This window comes from Lithobates pipiens, unplaced genomic scaffold, assembly GCF_037356315.1.
Source record: "Lithobates pipiens isolate NorthernLeopardFrog02 unplaced genomic scaffold, aLitPip1_a1.2 Scaffold_18, whole genome shotgun sequence".
Lineage (NCBI taxonomy): Eukaryota > Metazoa > Chordata > Amphibia > Anura > Ranidae > Lithobates > Lithobates pipiens.
This window is the reverse complement of record NW_027507758.1, coordinates 482,250,437-482,270,321: the sequence shown is the minus strand read 5'-3', so window position 1 is coordinate 482,270,321 and position 19,885 is coordinate 482,250,437. Positions and strand designations below refer to the sequence as shown.

At 43.6% G+C, this 19,885-nt stretch overlaps 1 protein-coding gene across 3 annotated transcripts in view; it reads right to left on the bottom strand.

Annotated features, from left to right (window-relative positions):
• The window catches only part of SEPTIN2 (septin 2), a 73,655-nt gene that overhangs the window by 40,084 nt on the left and 13,686 nt on the right, over window positions 1-19,885 (bottom strand). The window contains exons 1-3 of one of the 3 annotated variants that reach the window (XM_077488423.1): window positions 9,517-9,635; window positions 5,286-5,314; window positions 2,804-2,918 (exon numbers count right to left, since the gene is read on the bottom strand). In XM_077488423.1, coding sequence (XP_077344549.1) covers window positions 2,804-2,918; window positions 5,286-5,294 — 124 coding nt within the window. In that variant the 5' untranslated portion in view covers window positions 5,295-5,314; window positions 9,517-9,635. Of the gene's footprint in view, window positions 1-2,803; window positions 2,919-5,285; window positions 5,315-9,516; window positions 9,636-19,885 lie in introns of those variants that run through there. The other 2 variants (XM_077488422.1, XM_077488424.1) reach the window with 2 other exon arrangements.

Here is a 19,885-nt window from a genome sequence, read left to right as displayed (position 1 = left end):
AACTAGATGTCCTCAGTCTGATGGCCAGTATTATTCAGCCTGCTTTCTTTGAGCCCAGGTCCTCCAGGACCAATCCCCAGCTTGTTACTGGATAGTAAAAAGAGAAGCAGCGCAGTGATGAGCTCATCTCTCTGGCACACCGATTTCTAATTTTATCAGCATGATTCTTGTCTGTAGATGAACTGCTTGTTGCTTTTTCGCTCACACTTTTAGATCTGCCTAAAATTCTCATTGGAGGGGATTTCTTTCCCAGTTCCTAGTCTGTTAACACAAAAGAATGTAAGGAGATGTTGCCAACAGGGAAAAACCATGAGAAGTTCTACCCTTCACCACTCTTAATATTTTATTCATTTCCATGTCCCTGCTGGAGGAGTTATTCACTTCTATCCCTTTCACAATCAGGATATAAAGGAATATTTCTACAATGAAGATAAATTGCAGCAGATCTGAAATAGGTCATAAAACTAGGATGTAAAAAAAGAAGAAAAAACGAAGATGAGAAAATAAAAAGAAACCCCAAATAATTTGCACATACGTGTATGAGAGTTTAACGTCTCAATTTAGAACAAAGCTCATTCTTACGATACACATCGTAACAATTCACTCTAAAATTGTGCAACACAATCAATTGTAAAGATTTTGCCTTTGAAGAGAATAGCCATTCATACACTGCAGCAAGAAGAACTACATGGTTTACAGCCAACTTTTGTTTTCAGATTTCCTTCAGATTTACCAAAACCATGTAGTGCGAGGGCCTGCCTGATTGCATACAAATTGAAACTCTTAAGGTTTGACCTCATATTATATGGTTTTGGTAAATCTGAAGGAAAAGAATCTACAGAAAATTGGATAGTGTGCATCCAGCTTAAGGGTGTGTTCAGATGGGAAGTTGACAAGCTGTCCACACATTACCGTATATACTCGAGTATAGGCCGACCCGAATATAAGCCGAGGCCCCCAATTTACCCCCAAAAAAACTGGCAAACTTATTGACTCGTGTATAAGCCGAGGGTGAGACATGCCTGTCCATCCCTGTGTGTGTGTCCGTCCCTGTGTGTCCGTCCATCCCTGTGTGTGTCCATCCATCCATCCATCCCTGTGTGTGTGTCTCCATCCATCCATCCATCCCTGTGTGTGTGTGTCCATGTGTGTGTGTGTGTGTGTGTGTGTGTGTGTGTGTGTGTGTGTGTGTGTGTGTGTGTCCAGCCTACCTGTGTCCTGAGCCTCCGTCCCGTGCCTTGCCTCCTTGCCTCCGTCCCGTGCCGTGCCTTGCCTCCTTGCCTCCGTCCCGTGCCGTGCCTTGCCTTGCCTCCTTGCCTCCGTCCCGTGTCGTTTCGTGCCTTGCCTCCGTCCCGTCCAGTCCCGTGCCGTGCCTTGCCTTGCCTCCGTCCCGTGCCTTGCCAGGATCGCCTCGGCGGCCATTCTAAAATTCAAAAGCCCCGCCTCCGCCTGTGATAGGCGGAACACTGAATTTCCCAGCAGCCTGTGTTCCGCCTATCACCGATATCGTCTCATCCTCGTACTACGGACGAGGATGAGACGATGTCCGTGATAGGCGGAACACAGGCTGCTGGGAAATTCAGTGTTCCGCCTATCACAGGCGGAGGCGGAGAAGGAGGCGCGGCTTTCAAATTGTAGTATGTCCGCCGTCTGTCTGCTCGATACGCTGATCGAGCAGTCAGACGGCGATGACTCGAGTATAAGCCGAGGGGGGCACTTTCAGCCTCAAAAAAGAGGCTGAAAATCTCGGCTTATACTCGAGTATATACGGTATCTATTCAGCAACACCAGTTGGCAACTGATGACTGTTATATGATAAAGCTATAACAAAAGAAACACGCATGTCTGTTTACCCAATTCTGGTGCTAAAAAAAACACACCCCTTTAAACCATGTTATACAGCACAGTGCTTGTGCCGTGTCATCTGGCTCCTTGGATCACCTGAAAAACCTGGCTGATCCTGCCTGGCTATACCTACCCCTGGTAAACTGACCACAGTCATCATCCACAGCTCTCCTGTCCTCCCCCCCCACCAGTCAACTCCTGTATGTGTCTGGACCATCTACGTCCCCCGTTTCTGTTGCCATTAGTAAATACTGTAAATATTTAAAAACTGTCACTGCCAGTCCCACTTTTATGTAGCCACAACACTAAATATTTATGGAAAACAAAGCCTCTAAATATAAATTTTTTTTTATAGACCTTCAGGTCGGCTGCAACTCCTCCCCCATCTAAGGGAGGGGCTGAGCAGCCAGCACAGCGGTCACGTAACCTCCCTGGCTGACTTCAGAGGGAGAAATTGGCCCCTCCTCCTATAGCCCCTACATCGGATTAGAAGAGCAGCTGGGAGTCACGTGACCGGCCTGAAGACATCTGAAAAACGGTATTTAGAGGCTTCGATTTACACAAATATTTACACTGGCCGTTATGGCTGCATAATAAAAAAAAAAAAAAAAAAAAAAAGGAAAAGAAAAGAAAAGAAAATAAAAAAAAGGGAAGAGGCTGGCAGTGAAAGTTTTTAGAAGGGTTACAAACCCTTTAATGCTTTGTCAAAGCTTGCTGTTCACACTGCTCTTATACAAGCTGAGGCCCATGTGAAACAGACCTAAGGGCTTGCTGGGAAGGGATGCAAAGGACTATTCAACCAAGCAATTTCCTTTTCCTTCTTCAGATAGCCCAACCTCTTTCAGTAAAGGAGAATGCATATACTGGACCAGAGGTCTGTAAACTGCTTTACCTAGCTTTTATTACACGTTTTTCTTTTTTATGGAATTAGGCTCGCAACATGCTGTAAAACACTTACCTACAACCATCAGTGTAAACTCAAATCCCTTCCTTACAGACTTACGATGAACCTGATTTGGGAGATTTGCAAATCCAACATACCCTGGAGTCTCTGGGTTTGTGAACTGAGCCTGCTGGTGGAATGGAAAAAAATAAATAAATTTAGAAATAAATACAGTAACGAAAAAAGTTTTGATGGGAATATATGAACCCCATTACATTCTGCAAGTAGACTTTGATCTATCCAGACACAGTAAACATTCTCCAATATTTTCATACTGAGCAAAACACAGGTGCAGGGAGGTTTTCACTGTACAACAGCGGCAGCATTGTGTTACCAGGAGTAACCTGAAAAGGTCAGAATACAATGGAGAAGATAAACTACAACAAGCTCTACAAAGTACCTACTGTGCTGCTGCAGCTGAGATTGGGAGGTAGGGGTTTATCTGCTATAGAACTACACCTGACAAATTCAGGATTCTACACACAAAGATCTGCAAATGCACAATGACACAGGGCTTCTCTCCCACACACAGAAATCTATACCGATAGTTAAAAAGCTTTATATATGTAAGCAATACAAAAGTAGTACATTAGTTTTTTTGGACCACCTGCCTGTTCACAAATGCATGCATTAAAGCAGGGGTAGGCAACCTGGGGCCCTCCAGCTGTTGTGGAACTACATTTCCCATGAGGCATTGCAAGGCTGGCAGTTACAAATACTTCCAGAGGCATGATAGGACTTGTAGTCCTGCAACAGCTGGAGGGCCCCAGGTAACCCCCACGTAACAGCCCTCTAGCAATCCCTAGAAAGCAGCTGTGAAAACTCTTATAATTTTGGTTACAAAAGTCTCATGTCCAGTATTTTTATCCAGTTGCTTATGGTCAATCTTGCGGACCCAAGCACAGCATAATTTAGCTTCTTAGCAATAGCGCAGCTGCAGAACCTACCCTGCTGGTTCAGACAGAGAAGGAGCCACCCCACTAAAGATGGTAACTGGAGTTTTACAGATTCTGTTGCTGGTGAGGACCATTACTAGATTAACAAGAGCCTAGGGGGTCACTGAGACAGACGCCGACACCCACAGTTCATGAATGGCCCCCCTTGTTTATGTAGCTTCAGCCATCAGGTGCTGAGTGTAGACAGTCTATTCAAGTCCACTGGGAGGCAGCAGCAGAGACACATCGCTCATGCGAATTTGGCAGCCATGCAGGTGAATGACTATGAATGCAAACAGTCTGCATTCAAGGCAGCTTACCTGTTCAGCTTTCAAATTGGGATGAGATGCTGTGTGCATGCAGCCACTGCATTCCAAACATTCCCCAGCATAAAGACACTGAATAATATCCTTATTGTCCAAAAATAATCAATACACATTCACTGTTTAATAGCCCAGCAATATATTTTTCAATAAACTGTTTCATAATGTACGTTTCTGCATTCTTACAGTATCCTCCGTGAGCTCCCGGGGAATCTTATTTTCCCTCTCTTCTGTCGGTTTGGAATGAGCAGTGCAATTTAGTTGCAGTCATGCTCTTCACACTACACATAGTCCATCTCAAAAGCAAGGAAGGGAGGCCATGTTCTTACATACAGTGGGATCATGGAGAACAAATGTAGCCACCCTCCTGAAATGGTCATGTGTACTGGGCACACAAATAGCTGTGTGTAGCAGCCATTTTCTGCCAGTCACAAGTCTCCCATGCCATTTTGTCATAAAAAGGCATAGCTACAGCCCCCAGGGATTTAAGGATGTGCATAGTAATAGTTTCTGTTATGGAATGTGCACTTTAAAAAAGTTTGAGCTTTTCATAAAACATAAACAAACATACATACTAACCTCAATCTGATGCTGCAGCTGTCCCCCACTAGCGCCAAGCCTGAGAACTGAGCAATCACATGACCGCTGATTGGTCAGCCTTGAGCAGAAACTGGTGACTGTAGGGCACAGCACTCTGATCTGCTCCTCCATCGCTCACTGGAGTGCTGGGCTAGAGAGGGGGCAGGAGCAGATGGCTTTGACTTTCAGCTGAGTGCTGAGAACCAGAGCCAGCTGTCAATTAGGCAGGATCCTTGCCGCGCCTAGAGCAGCTCTGCGATGGCAGCTCACAGCAGGCTTCAGACCACTATTAGCCGATGGCTGGATTACAGGAAAGCAAAAGTAAGTGCACTCATGTGACCCAGAGAAGAAGTATGACCAAAAAAGGTTTGGCCACACTTATACACTATTGTTACCTACGATTCCTGATGCCATAATCCTAGCTTTTTTTGCCTCCCAGCTACAGGCCATTTAATGCATTGGGGCAATACCATTTCAATTGCTTAGAATGCCTGTCTGCTGAATCTCTACTAACCAAAGTTTCTGCCGCATTTTGGCTAGTGAGTAACTGCAATTACATAAGCTTGCCAAGTGAGCTGTCACCAGAGGCAGAATCAACATAAGATAAGGCCTGTATATTTATGCATCAGATCACATACTGTAAATCACCACTATTCTTACCTTGGACATTTTCAGTTATGGCAAGAATGCTGCAAGACACAAAATAAAAAGAACAATTAATATAATAATAAATTACAAAAAGAGATGACTGGGATTTTAAAAATTTGATACCACCGAACATAGTGAAAAATAGAAATGATGACTGTAGTTTTCAGATTTCAGCTGTAATTTTTCAAGTGCGGTTTAGTAAATGACCAAGACCCCATACACACTATACAACTTTTGTTATCTAAATTTCGTTATTTACAAAAAAACATAACACAAACAAACAAACACACACACACACACACACACACACACCATAGTGCAAGAGCATGCCCGATTGCATACAACTTGAAACTCTTAAAGTGGTTGTAAACCCTCCCCCCCCCCCCAAAGAAAAAACAAAACAAAAACTGCAAGACAAAGGCATAATGAGCTAGTAAGCATAGCATACTAGCTCATTATGCATTACTTACCTTAGATCGAAGCCCCCACAGCCATCCTTGTTCTCCTATTCGGCGACATCGCTCCAGGACTTACTTCTGGGTATCGCAGGCTCCGGCGCTAGGACTGTCCGGAGCCGCAATGATGTCACTCCTGCCCATGCGCGCGGAAGCCGCCGGTAACGGCACAGTCTAACTGAAGCAATGGCACATACGTGCCGTTGCCTCAGTGCTCATGTGTCGATGACGTCGGCACATGCAAATACAGGGGATATCTACACAGCTTTTTGCAAGGATATACACACACCTTTTGAAAGGCCCCAGAGGCTGCAACACCTAAGCAAGAAGCACCACTAACCAAACACTGTCATGAAGACCAAGGAACTCTCCAAACAAGTAAGGGACAATGTTGTTGGGAAGTACAAGTCAGGGTTGGGTTGTAAAAAATATCCAAATATTTGCTGATCCCTAGGAGCACCATCAAATATATCATAACCAAATGGAAAGAACAGAGACCTACAGAGACCTAAGGTGACCCTGGAGGAGCTGCAGAGTTCCACAGCAGAGAGTGGAGTATCTGTAAATAGGACGACAATAAGCTGTATGCTCCATAGAGTTGGACTATGGCAGAGTGGCCAGAAGAAAGCCATTACTTTCAGCAAAAAACAAAATATTACGTTTGCGAAAAGGCACGTGGGAGACTCCCAAAATGTATGGAGGAAGGTGCTCTGGTCTGATGACTAAAATTTAACTTTTTGGCCAAAGAAAACGCTATGTCTGGCGCAAACCCAACACATCACCCAAGAACACCAGCATCATGCTGTGGGAATGTTTTTCAGTAGTTGGGACTGGGAATTTGAGGCTATGACGGAGGTTCACTTGCCAGCAGGAAAATGACCCCAAACACACTGCTAAACACTTGAGTGGTTTAAGGGGAAACATGTAAATGTGTTGGAATGGCCTAGTCAAAGCCCAGACCTCAACCCAATAGAAAATCTGTGGTCAGACTTAAAGATTACTGTTCACAAGCACAAACCATCTAACTTGAAGGAACTGGAGCAGTTTTGCAAGGAGGAACGAGCAAAAATATCAGTGGTAAGATGTGGCAAACTCAGACACTTATCCAAAGCTCTTTGGAGCTGTCATAGCCGCAAAAGGTGGCTCTACAAGTATTGGACTTTAGGGGGTGAATAGTTAGGATAAAATAACAGAAAATGTCAATTTGCCTATTTGTTGTTTGCTTCACAATATAAAAAAAACAAAAACAAACCAAACATCTTCAAAGTTGTGGACATGTTCTGGAAATTAAATAATGCAAATCCTCAAACAATCCATGTTAATTCCAGGTTGTGAGGCAACAAAACACGAAAAATGCCAAGGGGGGGGGGGTGAATAATTTTGCAAGCCAATGTATTTGCATGTTTTACTCGACCTGTATTCATCAATACTGACTATTGATGTGAACTTGTTAAAATAGTAGGAATCTATTGAATGGAAAACAAAACAAGCAAAAAAAAAAAAAGTGCTCGACGCTGTAATTTATTAAGCAAATGAAGGTAACCTTCTCATTTTTAACTGCTTGCTACCAGGGTATTGTCAACATTTTTCACTGGAAAATTGTTAGAACCCCCAAACATTATATTCCCTTCTCGATTGGAAGCTCTAACGAGCAGGGCCCTCTGATCTCTCCTGTATTGGTTTGTATTGTAAGTGATTAACTGCTCTGACGTCGACGCCGGTACCTTACATGTGTGGTGCAATCATCGTTTACATATGCATGCCAAACCTAAGTGAGCATTTGCTACGAGTATAGGACTGCTGTCTAAATTTTATTTTAAAGTTTACAATACTTTTGACAATATAGTGCATGTGAACCGGCTCCATAGAAAGCATGTCATGCGGATCTGTGAAAATCCTGACAGCCAAGAAATGTGAAGACTCCTCATCTATAAAATGAATGTTAGATTATTTTAGCCCAACAACTTATTGAAGGGTTTGTGTTTTTTTTTTCCTTTCAGAATTTAGTCTGATATAATTCAAGTGGAAGTAAAGTCTGCTATGTTTTTTGTATGTACTAGTATACATACAGGATATTCGTACATTTACCATCGCTAAAATGAGATATCAAGTTTCTATGTACTGCACAAATAACTGCATACTTCTGTCTTGAACCAAATAAAACAACGAAGGGCTGGAAACAGCAATGGAATCTCTGCCAAGTCTGTCATTTTAAGTCCAGTGCACTAAAATCTGTGTTTTGTCTTCCTTCAGAGAGCTTCCCAAAGCATATACTGTATAAAGGCAAGCGTTTTGTTGTTCATTTTATATGGAGTAGCCAAGGGTTAGCAACCTTCCCCGATTTTTTTTTTTTTTGCTTTGTGTCCTCATTGTCGTATTGATTGCCATCACCGGGATAACAATTTGAGGGAATATTCAAAGTTTTGAATTGCCACCAATACAGGAATAGAGAAAAAAAACCTTCCAATGAGTACAATGATTCCTGTCATAACTGTCTAGAAGGGGATTTGCCTCACTGTGGAACGACTGTCCGGTTTTCCCATCAATGTTTCACAGCAAGTCGAAACAGAGGATGGAAATAACGTATGAAAATTGTTATACAAAGGCTTTTTTTGTTATCTTATTTCTGATGCACACCCTTTCGCATCTGATCTTTCTTAAATGAAAACAGTACACATTAAAAGAAAATCATTCGTTCTGTTGACATACGAGGAAAATTTCATTTGGAAAGACTGAGGCTGGGTTCACACTATTTTCGCATGTGGCTCACAGCAGGAGTCCGGTGCGTCCCCGTTCACCCTTTCAGGTCTGATTTCAGTCAGAATTTTAGGCTGAATTTGGACCTGAAATGGACAAAGACACACAGGGCTCCTGTGTAATTCGCACCAGAGCCGTAGCGGAGATATGTGAACCGGTGTTCTGGCAAAAACTGTCACCCCCATCAGATAGTGTCCGCCCCGTACTGTGTAGGCGCAGTGCTTGCGCAGTACAGAGGACAAGGAGACTCCGAAAAGTCTCCGAAGATGAACGGTGCCAGCACACTTGCTAGTAACCTTCTGCCCTGAGTCCAGGTTCAAGCCCCACCATGCAAGTGGGCTTTTAAGTAGCACTTAGTAACAGGGCCCCTCGCGGGCTTGTGTCGCTCGCCACGCTTCAGGCACAGCCTCGCTTTGCTCGGCAATTTTTTATTGTAACTCTGTTTACTTGGATGGTGGGGCTTGAACCTGGACTCAGTGCGCAGGCACCGTTCGTCTTCGGAGACCTTGGGCGTCTCCTTGTCCTCCGTACTGCGCAAGCACTATCCGACGGGGGAACAGTATACTGGCTCCATACAGATGGTCACAATCTCCTGCTGTGTGAACTGGATGAAGTGAACCCACATCCAATTCACAATAGTGTGAAACCAGCCTGAATCGGATGTCAAAAATTGTGTACACACTATGCGAAAATTGAACAATTTTGTCTCGTACTGAATTTTTCTTCAGATTTTCTCATAGCGTGTACTCTGCTTTACAGTCCTACTGGCGTTAATCCACCATTGAAAGTAGTTTCCTTGTTGTCACCAAAAAGTAGAAACCCCTTCCAAAATAAAAGCAGCTCAACTGACCTGAAAACCACCCAAACCGTACCTCAGCATTCTTACATTTCACATGCCGCTGAATGGTGGAATATATTGCATCGCCTATTGAATTACATACGTTTCACAGAAAACACAAGAAGCTGAGACATAAGCAGAGGACATTTGTAGCCAAGACAAGAGCTCCCAAGAAAAGAGACAATATACATACATGATGGTGTGAGGATGCTGGCAGATCCGTGCTGTGATTGTGGGATGCGGATGTAGAAGCGAGGCCCCCTGAAATGTGATCAGACAGAGCTACACAGGAAGGAAGCCGTGCGAGGAGTGTGGGATCACTCACAGACACCGAGACTAATAGCCGTTTCCTGTATCACAAACCTCACCAACACTGACACATACCTCCTGTTCTCAAAATGCTGCAACTGTCACAAAACTATACACATCCTTCTCCAGACCTGCTGATGTGGGCGCCGTCCTGCTATTGTTAAATTACTTTAAAAAATACGATTGTGACAAGTTTTGGCTGCACACATTTAATACTTACTACTGAATACTTTCACTAAAATGGTGGAATGCAGCAATAGTCTCAAAGTCAGACACGTAAATTATGCTCAGCCAAGCAAGAGCTTTGACTGTGCAAAGAGGAAAATGCCGAAATATGAGAAAAGAGCATCTTAAGCACTAGTTTACATTGGAGAGATTTGCCAAATTGGCAACATTTGCACCGTTCCAGATCGGTGTGATGCCGCATCGATTCCCAAAAGTAGTTTCTGTACTACTTTTGGCGACTTCAGTGTGTGATTTCCATTGACATCTGTGTAGCAACCCACATAGATCTCTGAAAAATCGCCCCGAAGTTAGGACTGACATGCGGGAACGAAGTCGCGCAAGTACAGCTGAACTTGCACAATTTAATTCCCGCTGTCAATGTGAACCAGGGCTTAAAGACCAATTCCATCTTATTTTTATTTTTTTAAAGCAGCAGTCCGTGTATGTAAACGACAAAAATGAACTACTCTCGGTCTGTTATATTAAAAGCATTTTCCAATTATATATATATATATATATATATATATATATATATATATATATATATATATATATATATATATATATATATATATATATATATATATATATATATATATATATATATATATATATATACACATATACACACACACACACAAAAACGCAGCAAGCTTTTGTGTGCCCTGCCCAGTTCACCCATGTAAACTACAGTACACATCTCCTATTTGTGAAGAAAAGGCTGCAAATATTAAAACTATGCTATGAAACATTGCGCGTAAGCATTTTTTTTTTTTTTTCCCGCTGAAATAAAAGTATTCATACCCTTGAAATTTTCCACATTTTGCAACCAAAAAACGTAAACATATTTTAGTAGGATTTAATGTGATAGACCAACACAAAGTGGCACATAAATTGTGAAGCGAAATAAATAGTTTTAAAGTGTGGCGTGCAATTGTATTCAGCCTTTGTAGAACCAGTTTTCCCTGCAATTACAGCTGCAAGTCTTTTTGGGGATGTCTCTACCAGCTTCAGATCTAGAGAGTGAGATTTTTGCCCATTGTTCTTTGCAAAACAGCTCAAGCTCTGTCAGATTGGATGGAGAGCGCCTGAACAGCAATTTTCAAGTCTTGCCAAAGAGCCTCAATTGGATTTAGGTCTGAGACTTTGGGCCATTCTAACACATGAATATGCTTTCATCTAAACCATTCTATTTTAGCTCTGTTTGTATGTTTGTTTAGGGTCATTGTCCTGCTGGAAGGTGAACCTCCACCCCAGTCTCAAATCTTTTGCAGCCTCTAACATGTTTTCTTTAGGGTTGTAACTAAATTTCGGCCGCCGAAACATATCGGCCGAAAATGCCCTTTTCGGCAATTTGCCGAAAGAGAAAAACTGCCGATAATGGAGCTGAAAATGGGGCATGGCCTTGATGGGGGCGGGGCTCCGCCCCCCGCCCCTGACGACGCCCATCATGGGGGGTGTATAGAGCAGGAGAGCCGCCTCCGCCGCCTGTTTGATCACAGCGCCGGGAACACACAGCTATTGAAATGAAAGCTGTGATGTTCCCGGCGCTGTGATCAAACAGGCGGCGGAGGCGGCTCTCTTCCCTGCACAGGCTGGCTGCAAAATGGCACACAGGCACACTGGCTGCGCAATGAGACACACTGGCTGCGCAACGAGACACAATGGCTGCGCAACAAGACACAATGGCCTGCAATGGGGGACACCTCTTGTACCATGCCGCCAGTCTCTGACCACCTCCTGTACCATGCCGCCAGTCTCTGACTTGCAGTGTTAGCAAAAATGCTATGTGTGGCAGAAAACTTCCAGGCCAAAGAAAGAACAAAGTTACTTACTGGTAACATTCTTTCCCTGAATCGTTCAAGATAGCCACCTGAGAGACCTTGGCTCTCTGGAAACACTGCACCAGCCATCTTTACATTTCTTCCTCCCCTGCTGGCTCCTCAGTTATTTAAAAAGAGCACCTCCAGTCCGCTGGGGAGGCACAAGTACATATGATACACATAATCAAACTATATCACATTTCCTGTAAGGAAATATTAAGTATTTTATACATTTGGGAGGGCACCTGTGCTGTCCTGAAAGATTACCGGGAAAGTACATTACAAGTAACTTTGTTCCCCCCCCAATTGTCTTTCAGGACAGCCACCTGAGAGGATAATCAAGCACTTAGCCTTAGGGCGGGACTACAGCTTGTAAGACCTTGTGTCCAAAGATCTGATCCTTTGTAGACCAAAAGATCCACTCTATAGTCCCTTACAAAAGTGGTGAACCTGGACCATGTTGCTGCTTTACAAGTCTGTTCCGGCATTTCTCCAGCTCCGATATCCTCCGGGATCTGCATGGCTCCTAACGTATAAGCCTGGCCAATAGCCTCTTAGTCACCTGGCTATCGTGTCTTTCTACAGGCTTTTGTTTCTTCTAAATAATGCAAGACACATCTCCCGAGTTCTCCGTACACCATTTGTTAAAACATTTCCATACCCTCTGGTAAATGGTGTGAGTCTCCCTTTTACTGCTTTTCAGCAATGTATCAATTAAACGGTTCGAGAATGCTTTCAGCAGCTCCTCAGAAACAAAGCAGCCAGATTCCACCTTTCCACTTGGGGGCAACACACTGGGCCCTGGGAGAAGAGATCCTTCTGAATTGGTAGTAACCAAGGGGGTTCTACAGCAAGCTCTTTGAGCACACAGAACCAGTCTCCTGGGCCAGTGTGGTGCATTGAGAATCAGTGACGTGCTCTCTGTATGAAATTTCCTTAGTACTGCTGTTAGGAGCACTGGTGGGGAAAAGACCTAGCATTTGTTGAATGCCCACTTCTGTGCTAGTGTGTCTACTCTGAGCACACCATCTTCCCTTTTCAGGGAAAAGAAAGCCTCAACCTTTCTGCTTTCTTTTGAGGCAAAGAAGTCCACACGAGGCGTTTCCAACTTTTGCGCGATCCGTTTGAACACTTCCCGATTTAATATTCAGTCGCCTTCTCTCAACCTATTTCTGCTGAGGGAATCTGCCACTTTGTTTAATTCCCCTTTTAAATGTACTGCTGACAAGGAGAGTACGTTTTTCTCTCCCTAGTTTAGGATTTCCTCTGCTAAAGTCCACAGGATTCTGCGCCTTGGTCCTCCCTGCTTGTTGATGTAGGCGATTACTGATGGATTGTCGGACCTGACCTGTAAGTGATGACCACTCAGATTTCTATCTGGCAGGATCAAAGTGCTAGAAGTACTGCCTTCAACTCCTTTCAATTGGATGATCTCATCTCTTCCTAGGTGATAGGTGATGATGGATATGCCCTCAACTCAAAGTGTCTCCAGGGACTGCGCCAGAATTTGTGTAAAAATTCAGCCCGAAGAGGAAAGGCCGAAAGGGTAGAGCCTGAAATTGAAGGTGCATGGTTTTCTTCATTCTTATTGCTAATCTTAGAAATTTTTGGCAACTTTGAATAATCGGGATGTGTAAGTACACATAATCTAGATCCAGGGAAGCCATATAACAGTTTGGAGGTAATAGTGCCTTTACTGAATATATGGCGTTCATCCTGAATATTTTGTAGATTATAGATAGATTTAGAGGTTGAGTATTGGCCTAACCTTTCCAGAGGGTTTTTGTACCCCAAATATGTGGGAGTAGAAGCCCTGACCTCTTCTATTGGTGCTTTGAAAGGGACTTTTTTTTTTTAGTTCTCTTATGGCTTTCATTAATCCTCTGGCCTTTTCTTTGTTTTCCAAGAGTTTGGTGATATAAAACTTGTTTGGGGGTGATCTTGAGAGCTCCAAGTGATACAGTTTCCCATCGTTCTTAATATGAACTGATTGGAGGATATCTTTTTCCATTATGAGAGCAAGGCCTCCAGTCTTCTCCCCACCGTGACTGGTTTGCCATGTTTTGTTGAAAAAAAATTGCCCCTTCTTTGCCCTTTCTTCTTAGTACCCTTGGTCTTTTTTTGTTTTCGGCCTTGGGTGCTTTGAAGCGGAATCTTGTGTCCCCTCTTTGCCTCTTAATTTTCTGTGGCTGTCCCCAGGCTGGTTTATGCTTCAGCGGAAATGCTTTTTTCTTGATCGCCGTGCGATCCAGCACTTTTTCCAACCCTGGTTCAAACAGCAAGTCCCATGTGACTGGGATCCCGCAAAGTTTGGCTTTAGACACGCAGTCCCCCTGCCATGTCCAAAACTCTACGTTTCGAACTACTACAGTTACTGCCATAGCTGGTTTTAGGCTTCCCACCATGGATTCCCACGACTTCTTTAAGAGGGAGGCCATCCTTTTGTCCATTGCGCTGGACAGGAGCCCCATGTCCTCAAAAGGCCAAGTCTGTGTGCCTCGAGAATTGGGAGAAAGCTGCGTCTAGTTTTGGGGTCCTTTTCCAAACAGACAATGGATCATTTGTAAATGGAAACCTTTTTAAATGCTTCTGGGAAAAAAATAAAAAATAAAAAGTTTCCTTTCAGGGTCTTCCCAGTCTCGATTTATTGACACTATTAAAACCTCATGTGCTGGGAAATTATTATTCTCCTGTTCCCCTAGGCACTTATACATTTGGTCATGTAGAGATAGGTATGCAAACAGGAAAGAAACCCCTAACATGGTATATAAATGGCCCCCAAGAGATTGTGCACCTTTTTCAGCAACAGTTTGTACTGGGACGGCTCTGGCATCCCCTTTCAGTGCTTCTCCCTCTGATTCCTGGGAGCCGGAGGCTCTTTCTCAGCCTTTGCCCTGGAGACTACTGGAGAGCCTGCATTAGTGGATGGGAATACTTGGAGTTTTTGGTAAGGCTACCTGCGGTGTTGAAGGAGGAGCAGTCTGAAGCTGTGGGATCTGAAACCCTTAAAAAAATATAAATAAAAAGGTTTTAAAAGGATTCAAGAAACGTACTAGAAAGTTTTTTTTACTGATGGCGCTAGTTCACTGCCCTGCTCAGTGGTATGTTCCTGTACCAATTTGTTAATACATTCTCTACAGAGTGTTTTTCCCCCCAAGTGTAGTCTTACAGGAGGGGCACCTCCTCTTAGAACTATGAGGGGGTCTGGGTTTGTTTATTTTGCTCCGAAAGACAAAAAAAGAACCCACAGGCATTAAAGCATTACTTTACATCACCCCTCTGCAGTAAACAACCTTTTTCATGTGGGCTTGCTTCACCAGGAGCCCCATGAATGTCTTTGACAATGGAGGGACTCCTTCCCTACCCCCCTCCAGTCCCATGCAGGGAGGGGGTGTGTTCCAGCAAGGGGAGCTCCACCCTAGGTTCCCCTTACCTTAGCGTGGCTGGAGAATGCCTCAGCTGGAGCAGTCTGGTCCCTTCCTTCCGCTTCTGACTTACTGGTGCCACCACGGAGCTTGTGCAGTCCCCACAGCAACTGCAGTCCCTCTCCAGCCCGTGCCTGGATCTTTTTCAGCATCCCGTGGCTGGAACCTGAAGCCGCGGGTCACCTTGAAGTGCCTGCCCCTTCTGCCGGATGTGACGTCACCCGCCTTCTGTGCTGTCCCAGAACCCGGTGTGGTCTCTGCATTGCTGTGCTTTTTTTTTGGGGGGGGGGGGGTTAAATTTGGTCTCACCTGACCAGAGCACCTTCTACATCAGGGGTCTCTAAACTATGGTCCTCCAGTTGTTCAGGAACTTCAATTCCCATCATGCCTCGTCATGTCTGTGAATGTCAGAGTTTTCATGGAACGCGTAGTTCTGCAACAGCTGGAGGGCTGTAGTTCGGAAATCCCTGTTCTACAGGTTTGCTGTGTACACCACATGGCTTCTCGCAAACAGGACTGCTTATGGCTTTCTTCTTGCCACTCTTCCATAAAGGCCAGATTTGTGGAGTGCACAACTAATGGTTATCCTGTGGACAGATTCTCCCATCTGAGCTGTGGATCTCTGCAGCTCCTCCAGAGTTACCATGGGCCTCTTGGCTGCTTTTCTGATGAATGCTCTCCTTGCCCGGGCTAACAATTTAGGTGGACAGCCATATCTTGGTAGGGTTGCAGTTATGTATGCCATATTCTTTCAATTTTCAGATGAAGGATTCAACAGTGCTCCATGAGATGCTCAAAGCTTGGGTTTTTTTTTTGTTTTTTGTTTTTTTAACATAACCCAGCCCTGCTTTTAAACTTCTCCACAACTTTATCCCTGACCCGTTTGGTGTGTTCCTTTGCCTTCATGATGCGGTTTGTTCACTAAGGTTCTCTAACAAAGCTCTGAGGGCTTCACAGAACAGCTGCATTTATACTGAGAATAAATTATACATGTGGACTCCATTTACTAATTAAGCGAGTTCTGAAGGTAACTAGTTCCACTAGATTTTAGTTAGGGGTATCAGAGTAAATGGGCCTGAATACAAAATGCACACCTCACGTTTCAGATTTTTATTTTATTTTTTAAAAACCATTTATCATTTTCCTTCCACTTCACAATTATGTGCCACTTTGTGTTGGTCTATCACATACAATCCCAATAAAATACATTTACATTTTTGGTTGCAACATGACAAAATGTGGAAAGTTTCAAGGGCTATGAATGCTTTTTTAAAGGCACTGTACATTACTTTACTATTCCAGGACATTTTTGCACAGACACTTTCATCTCTAGGGGGGGGGGGCACGTGTGCCCTTGGGAGTGCATTCCTGGCCCACTTGTCTTCATTTCTTTTCTTTTTTTTAAATACATCTGACTCTGCCTTAAAAGTCAAATTGGGGTCCCACACCAATTGTATCTGAAGTTGTACTTAGGCCTCATGTAGGGCCGAAACAACTAATAGATTATGAAAATAGTAATCGATTCATTTCATAATCGATTAATCGCCCAGTAACATAATGGGGTTAAAAAAACTAAAATTATAGTACAAAAAAAAAGCAAATAATCGTTACTGTAAATATTACTTTCACTGTTGCAAAGAAAAAAAAATAAATGAACCCCTTACAGTAGCGATTATTTTCTTTTTTTTGTACTATGAAGGGATAATTTTATTTTTTATTTAATTTTTTTAACCACATTATGTTAATAAACGTCTTAGATCTGGTTCCCACCCATGTTTTTTGATGCTTTTTGTAGAAATGCACTACAGTTCATTTAACATTCACATCTATGCTTTTTTCAGCTGCTGGAAAGGGTCCAGGACCTTTTTCAAACGCAAAACGGTGCTTGTTTGGTTCAATATACTTCAATGGAGAAGCTGCAGAAAAGCACGCAGTGTGTTTTTGCATCAATTGGTGTTTTTTTAAATCATTCCAACAACAAATTGGCCAAAAAAAAAAAAGTTTAGAAAAAAAAAAAAAAGAAAAAAAACGCAAATCGCAGCCAAATCATGTGCGCAAAAATCAACATGCACAGCAAAAAGCACTGCATAGGTGTGTACCGAGCCTTATGCTAGCCACGCAGATACATTTTCAGACAAGAATATTCATGTGAAAAAATCTTTGTACATTCGCTGAAAGAATTTATTAACTGATTAATCGAAACAATAATCGGCCTACTAATTGATTATGAAAATAATTGTTAGTTGCAGCCCTAGCCTCATGTACACCGTTGCTGCTAAACGGATGTTTAGGAGCAGTTGAGCATTTTGTTTCAACTGCTCCCGAACTCTCCTCTATGTTATGTTATCAGTACATGTACACAGGGTCCGGTCCTTTATAGTCGCTTTTAGGCAGTTGAGTTTAGAGGCATTTCAAGCTCTAAACACGTTTCATTTACAGTCGTTTTTCCATTTTTGCCTATTTCTGAAAAAAATGCTTCTAAAACTCAAACATGGCAAAACTGACATTTTACACGTGGGTTACTATCTGTCAAATTAAGCCGATGCCATTTGCGCCTTCACCCACCAGGTGCCCCCGCAGCACGCTGTGTGCTTTGGGGCACCTGTGCGGATGCCCTTCCAAGCTGGGTCAGTGTGAGTCTATAGACTACAGCATTGCCTGGCCATGTCCCCCGTTTAGCTTATAGTTTATTCCCAAGTGACCAGCTAAAAATGAATAAATAAAAAACCCTTACGCCTCTGACTCCTGCAAAATGACGCAAGACACTCAGCCCAAGCGTGAAGGCTACCTACTCTGGATTACAAGTTTCTTTTTTTACATCACCCCATAAAACCCAAATAAATGCTCCTTCCTCCAAATCCCTTTCTTGTAATGACACACAAAAAGTAGTCACATTCCCATTGCCAAATCAGTCTTTATCCCTGCAATGAAAGGCTATTTCATGAATCAGCCCCACAGAGCAATAAGAATTTGACAAAGACTCAACTATAGCAGATGGTGGAATGGATGCTGTGGTATGTTACAGTCATGGCTGAGATATGACACATAAAAGCATTGGCATGTTCCATCTGCTGGAAACATTAGGTGGATGTACACTGCCCCTTGCCAGCTGCATGAAATTAATGCCAACCATCATTACATTCACAAACCACAGGCAAAACAATAAAAGAATGCTGTAAACACCAAAATACCATCAAACATGTAGATTGGAAAAGATTCAGCTAACCCTTACAACAATCTGAATCCATCTTAAGGAAGAAGTCCAGGAATCATTAAATGCTCATCACGCCCATAGACCAGTTCTGGATGTGAAGACGACAGACACCGTCCACCGCAGGACATGGGGAAATGCTGTTTTCCAGAGGATCAAAGGATCGGGTAAGTACAGTGCCTTGGAAAAGTAATCATACCCCTTGACATTTTTCACATTGTCAAGTTACAACCAAAAAAAAAAGTAAATGTATTTTATTGGGATTTTATGTGATAGGCCAACACAAAAGTGTTGTGAAGTGGAATGAAAATGATTTTCAAAATGTTTTACAGATATCTTAAAAATGTGTGGCGTGCATTTGTATTCAGCCTGCCCCCTTTACTCCAATACCCCCAACTAAAATCTAGTGGAACTAATTGCATTCAGAATTCACCTAATTAGTAAATAGAGTCCACCTGTATGCAACTTAATTTCAGTATAAATGACGCTGTTCTGTGAAGCCCTCAGGAGGTTTGTTAGAAAACCTTAGTGAACAAACAGCATCATGAAGGCCAAGGAACACACCGGACAAGTCAAGAATAAATGTGTGGGGAAGTTTAAAGCAGGGTTAGGCCTCTTTCACACTGACGTCCCGTTCAGGCCCGCCTGTCAGTTTTTCAGGCGGACCTGAACGGGTGCTCCATAGAGCTCTATGGAGCGTCGGATGTCAGCGGTGACATGTCCGCTGACATCCGACCCGCTCCGATCCGAAAAAGTGTAACGGAGGAAAAAGCTATTTTTCCATCCGTCTGCGGATCGGATGACGACGGGCACTGCGGTCCGTCGTCATCCGGTCTCCCATAGGGGAGAGCGGCGCTGTGACAGATCCGTCCCTGCGCAGTGTGCAGAGACGGACCGGTCATCTCCCTGCTCAGCGGGGATCAACGGAGTGATCCCCGCTGAGCAAACGGATATCCACGGGGCGGATCAGAACTGATCTGCCCCGTGTGAAAGGACCCTTAGGTTATAAAAAAAAAAAAAAAAACTCACATCCCAAGCTTTGAACATCTCGCACACGGTTCAATCCATCATCCAAAAACAGAAAGTATGGCTCAACTGCAAACCTATCAAGACATGGTTGTCCACCTAAACTGACAGGCCGGGCAAGGAGAGCATTAAAGAGGAAGTAAACCCTGATGAGTTTACTTCCTCTTTCATTCCCTGCAAAGGCAAAGCATAATGGACTACTATACATCGCATAGTAGCCCAGTATGTGTCACTTACCTGACACAGGAGCCAGCAAAGTCGCCGCTGTCCCCTGTAGTCCGCCGCATCCATCTTCTTGGTGGGGTCTCGCAGCTCCGCCGCTGTCATTCGGCGAAGCCGCGATGACGTCACTCCGGCGCATGCGCACGGGAGCCGACACGAGCGGCAGCTCCGTCGTTGAGAATGCCGCGCTCAGTTTAGGAGATATTTCTTGGACCTACAGGTAAGCCTTAATCTAGGCTTAACTGTAGGTCAAAGTGGTTTGTAAGGGTTTACAACCACTTTAAAATCAGAGAAGCAGCCAAGAGGCCCATAGTAACTCTG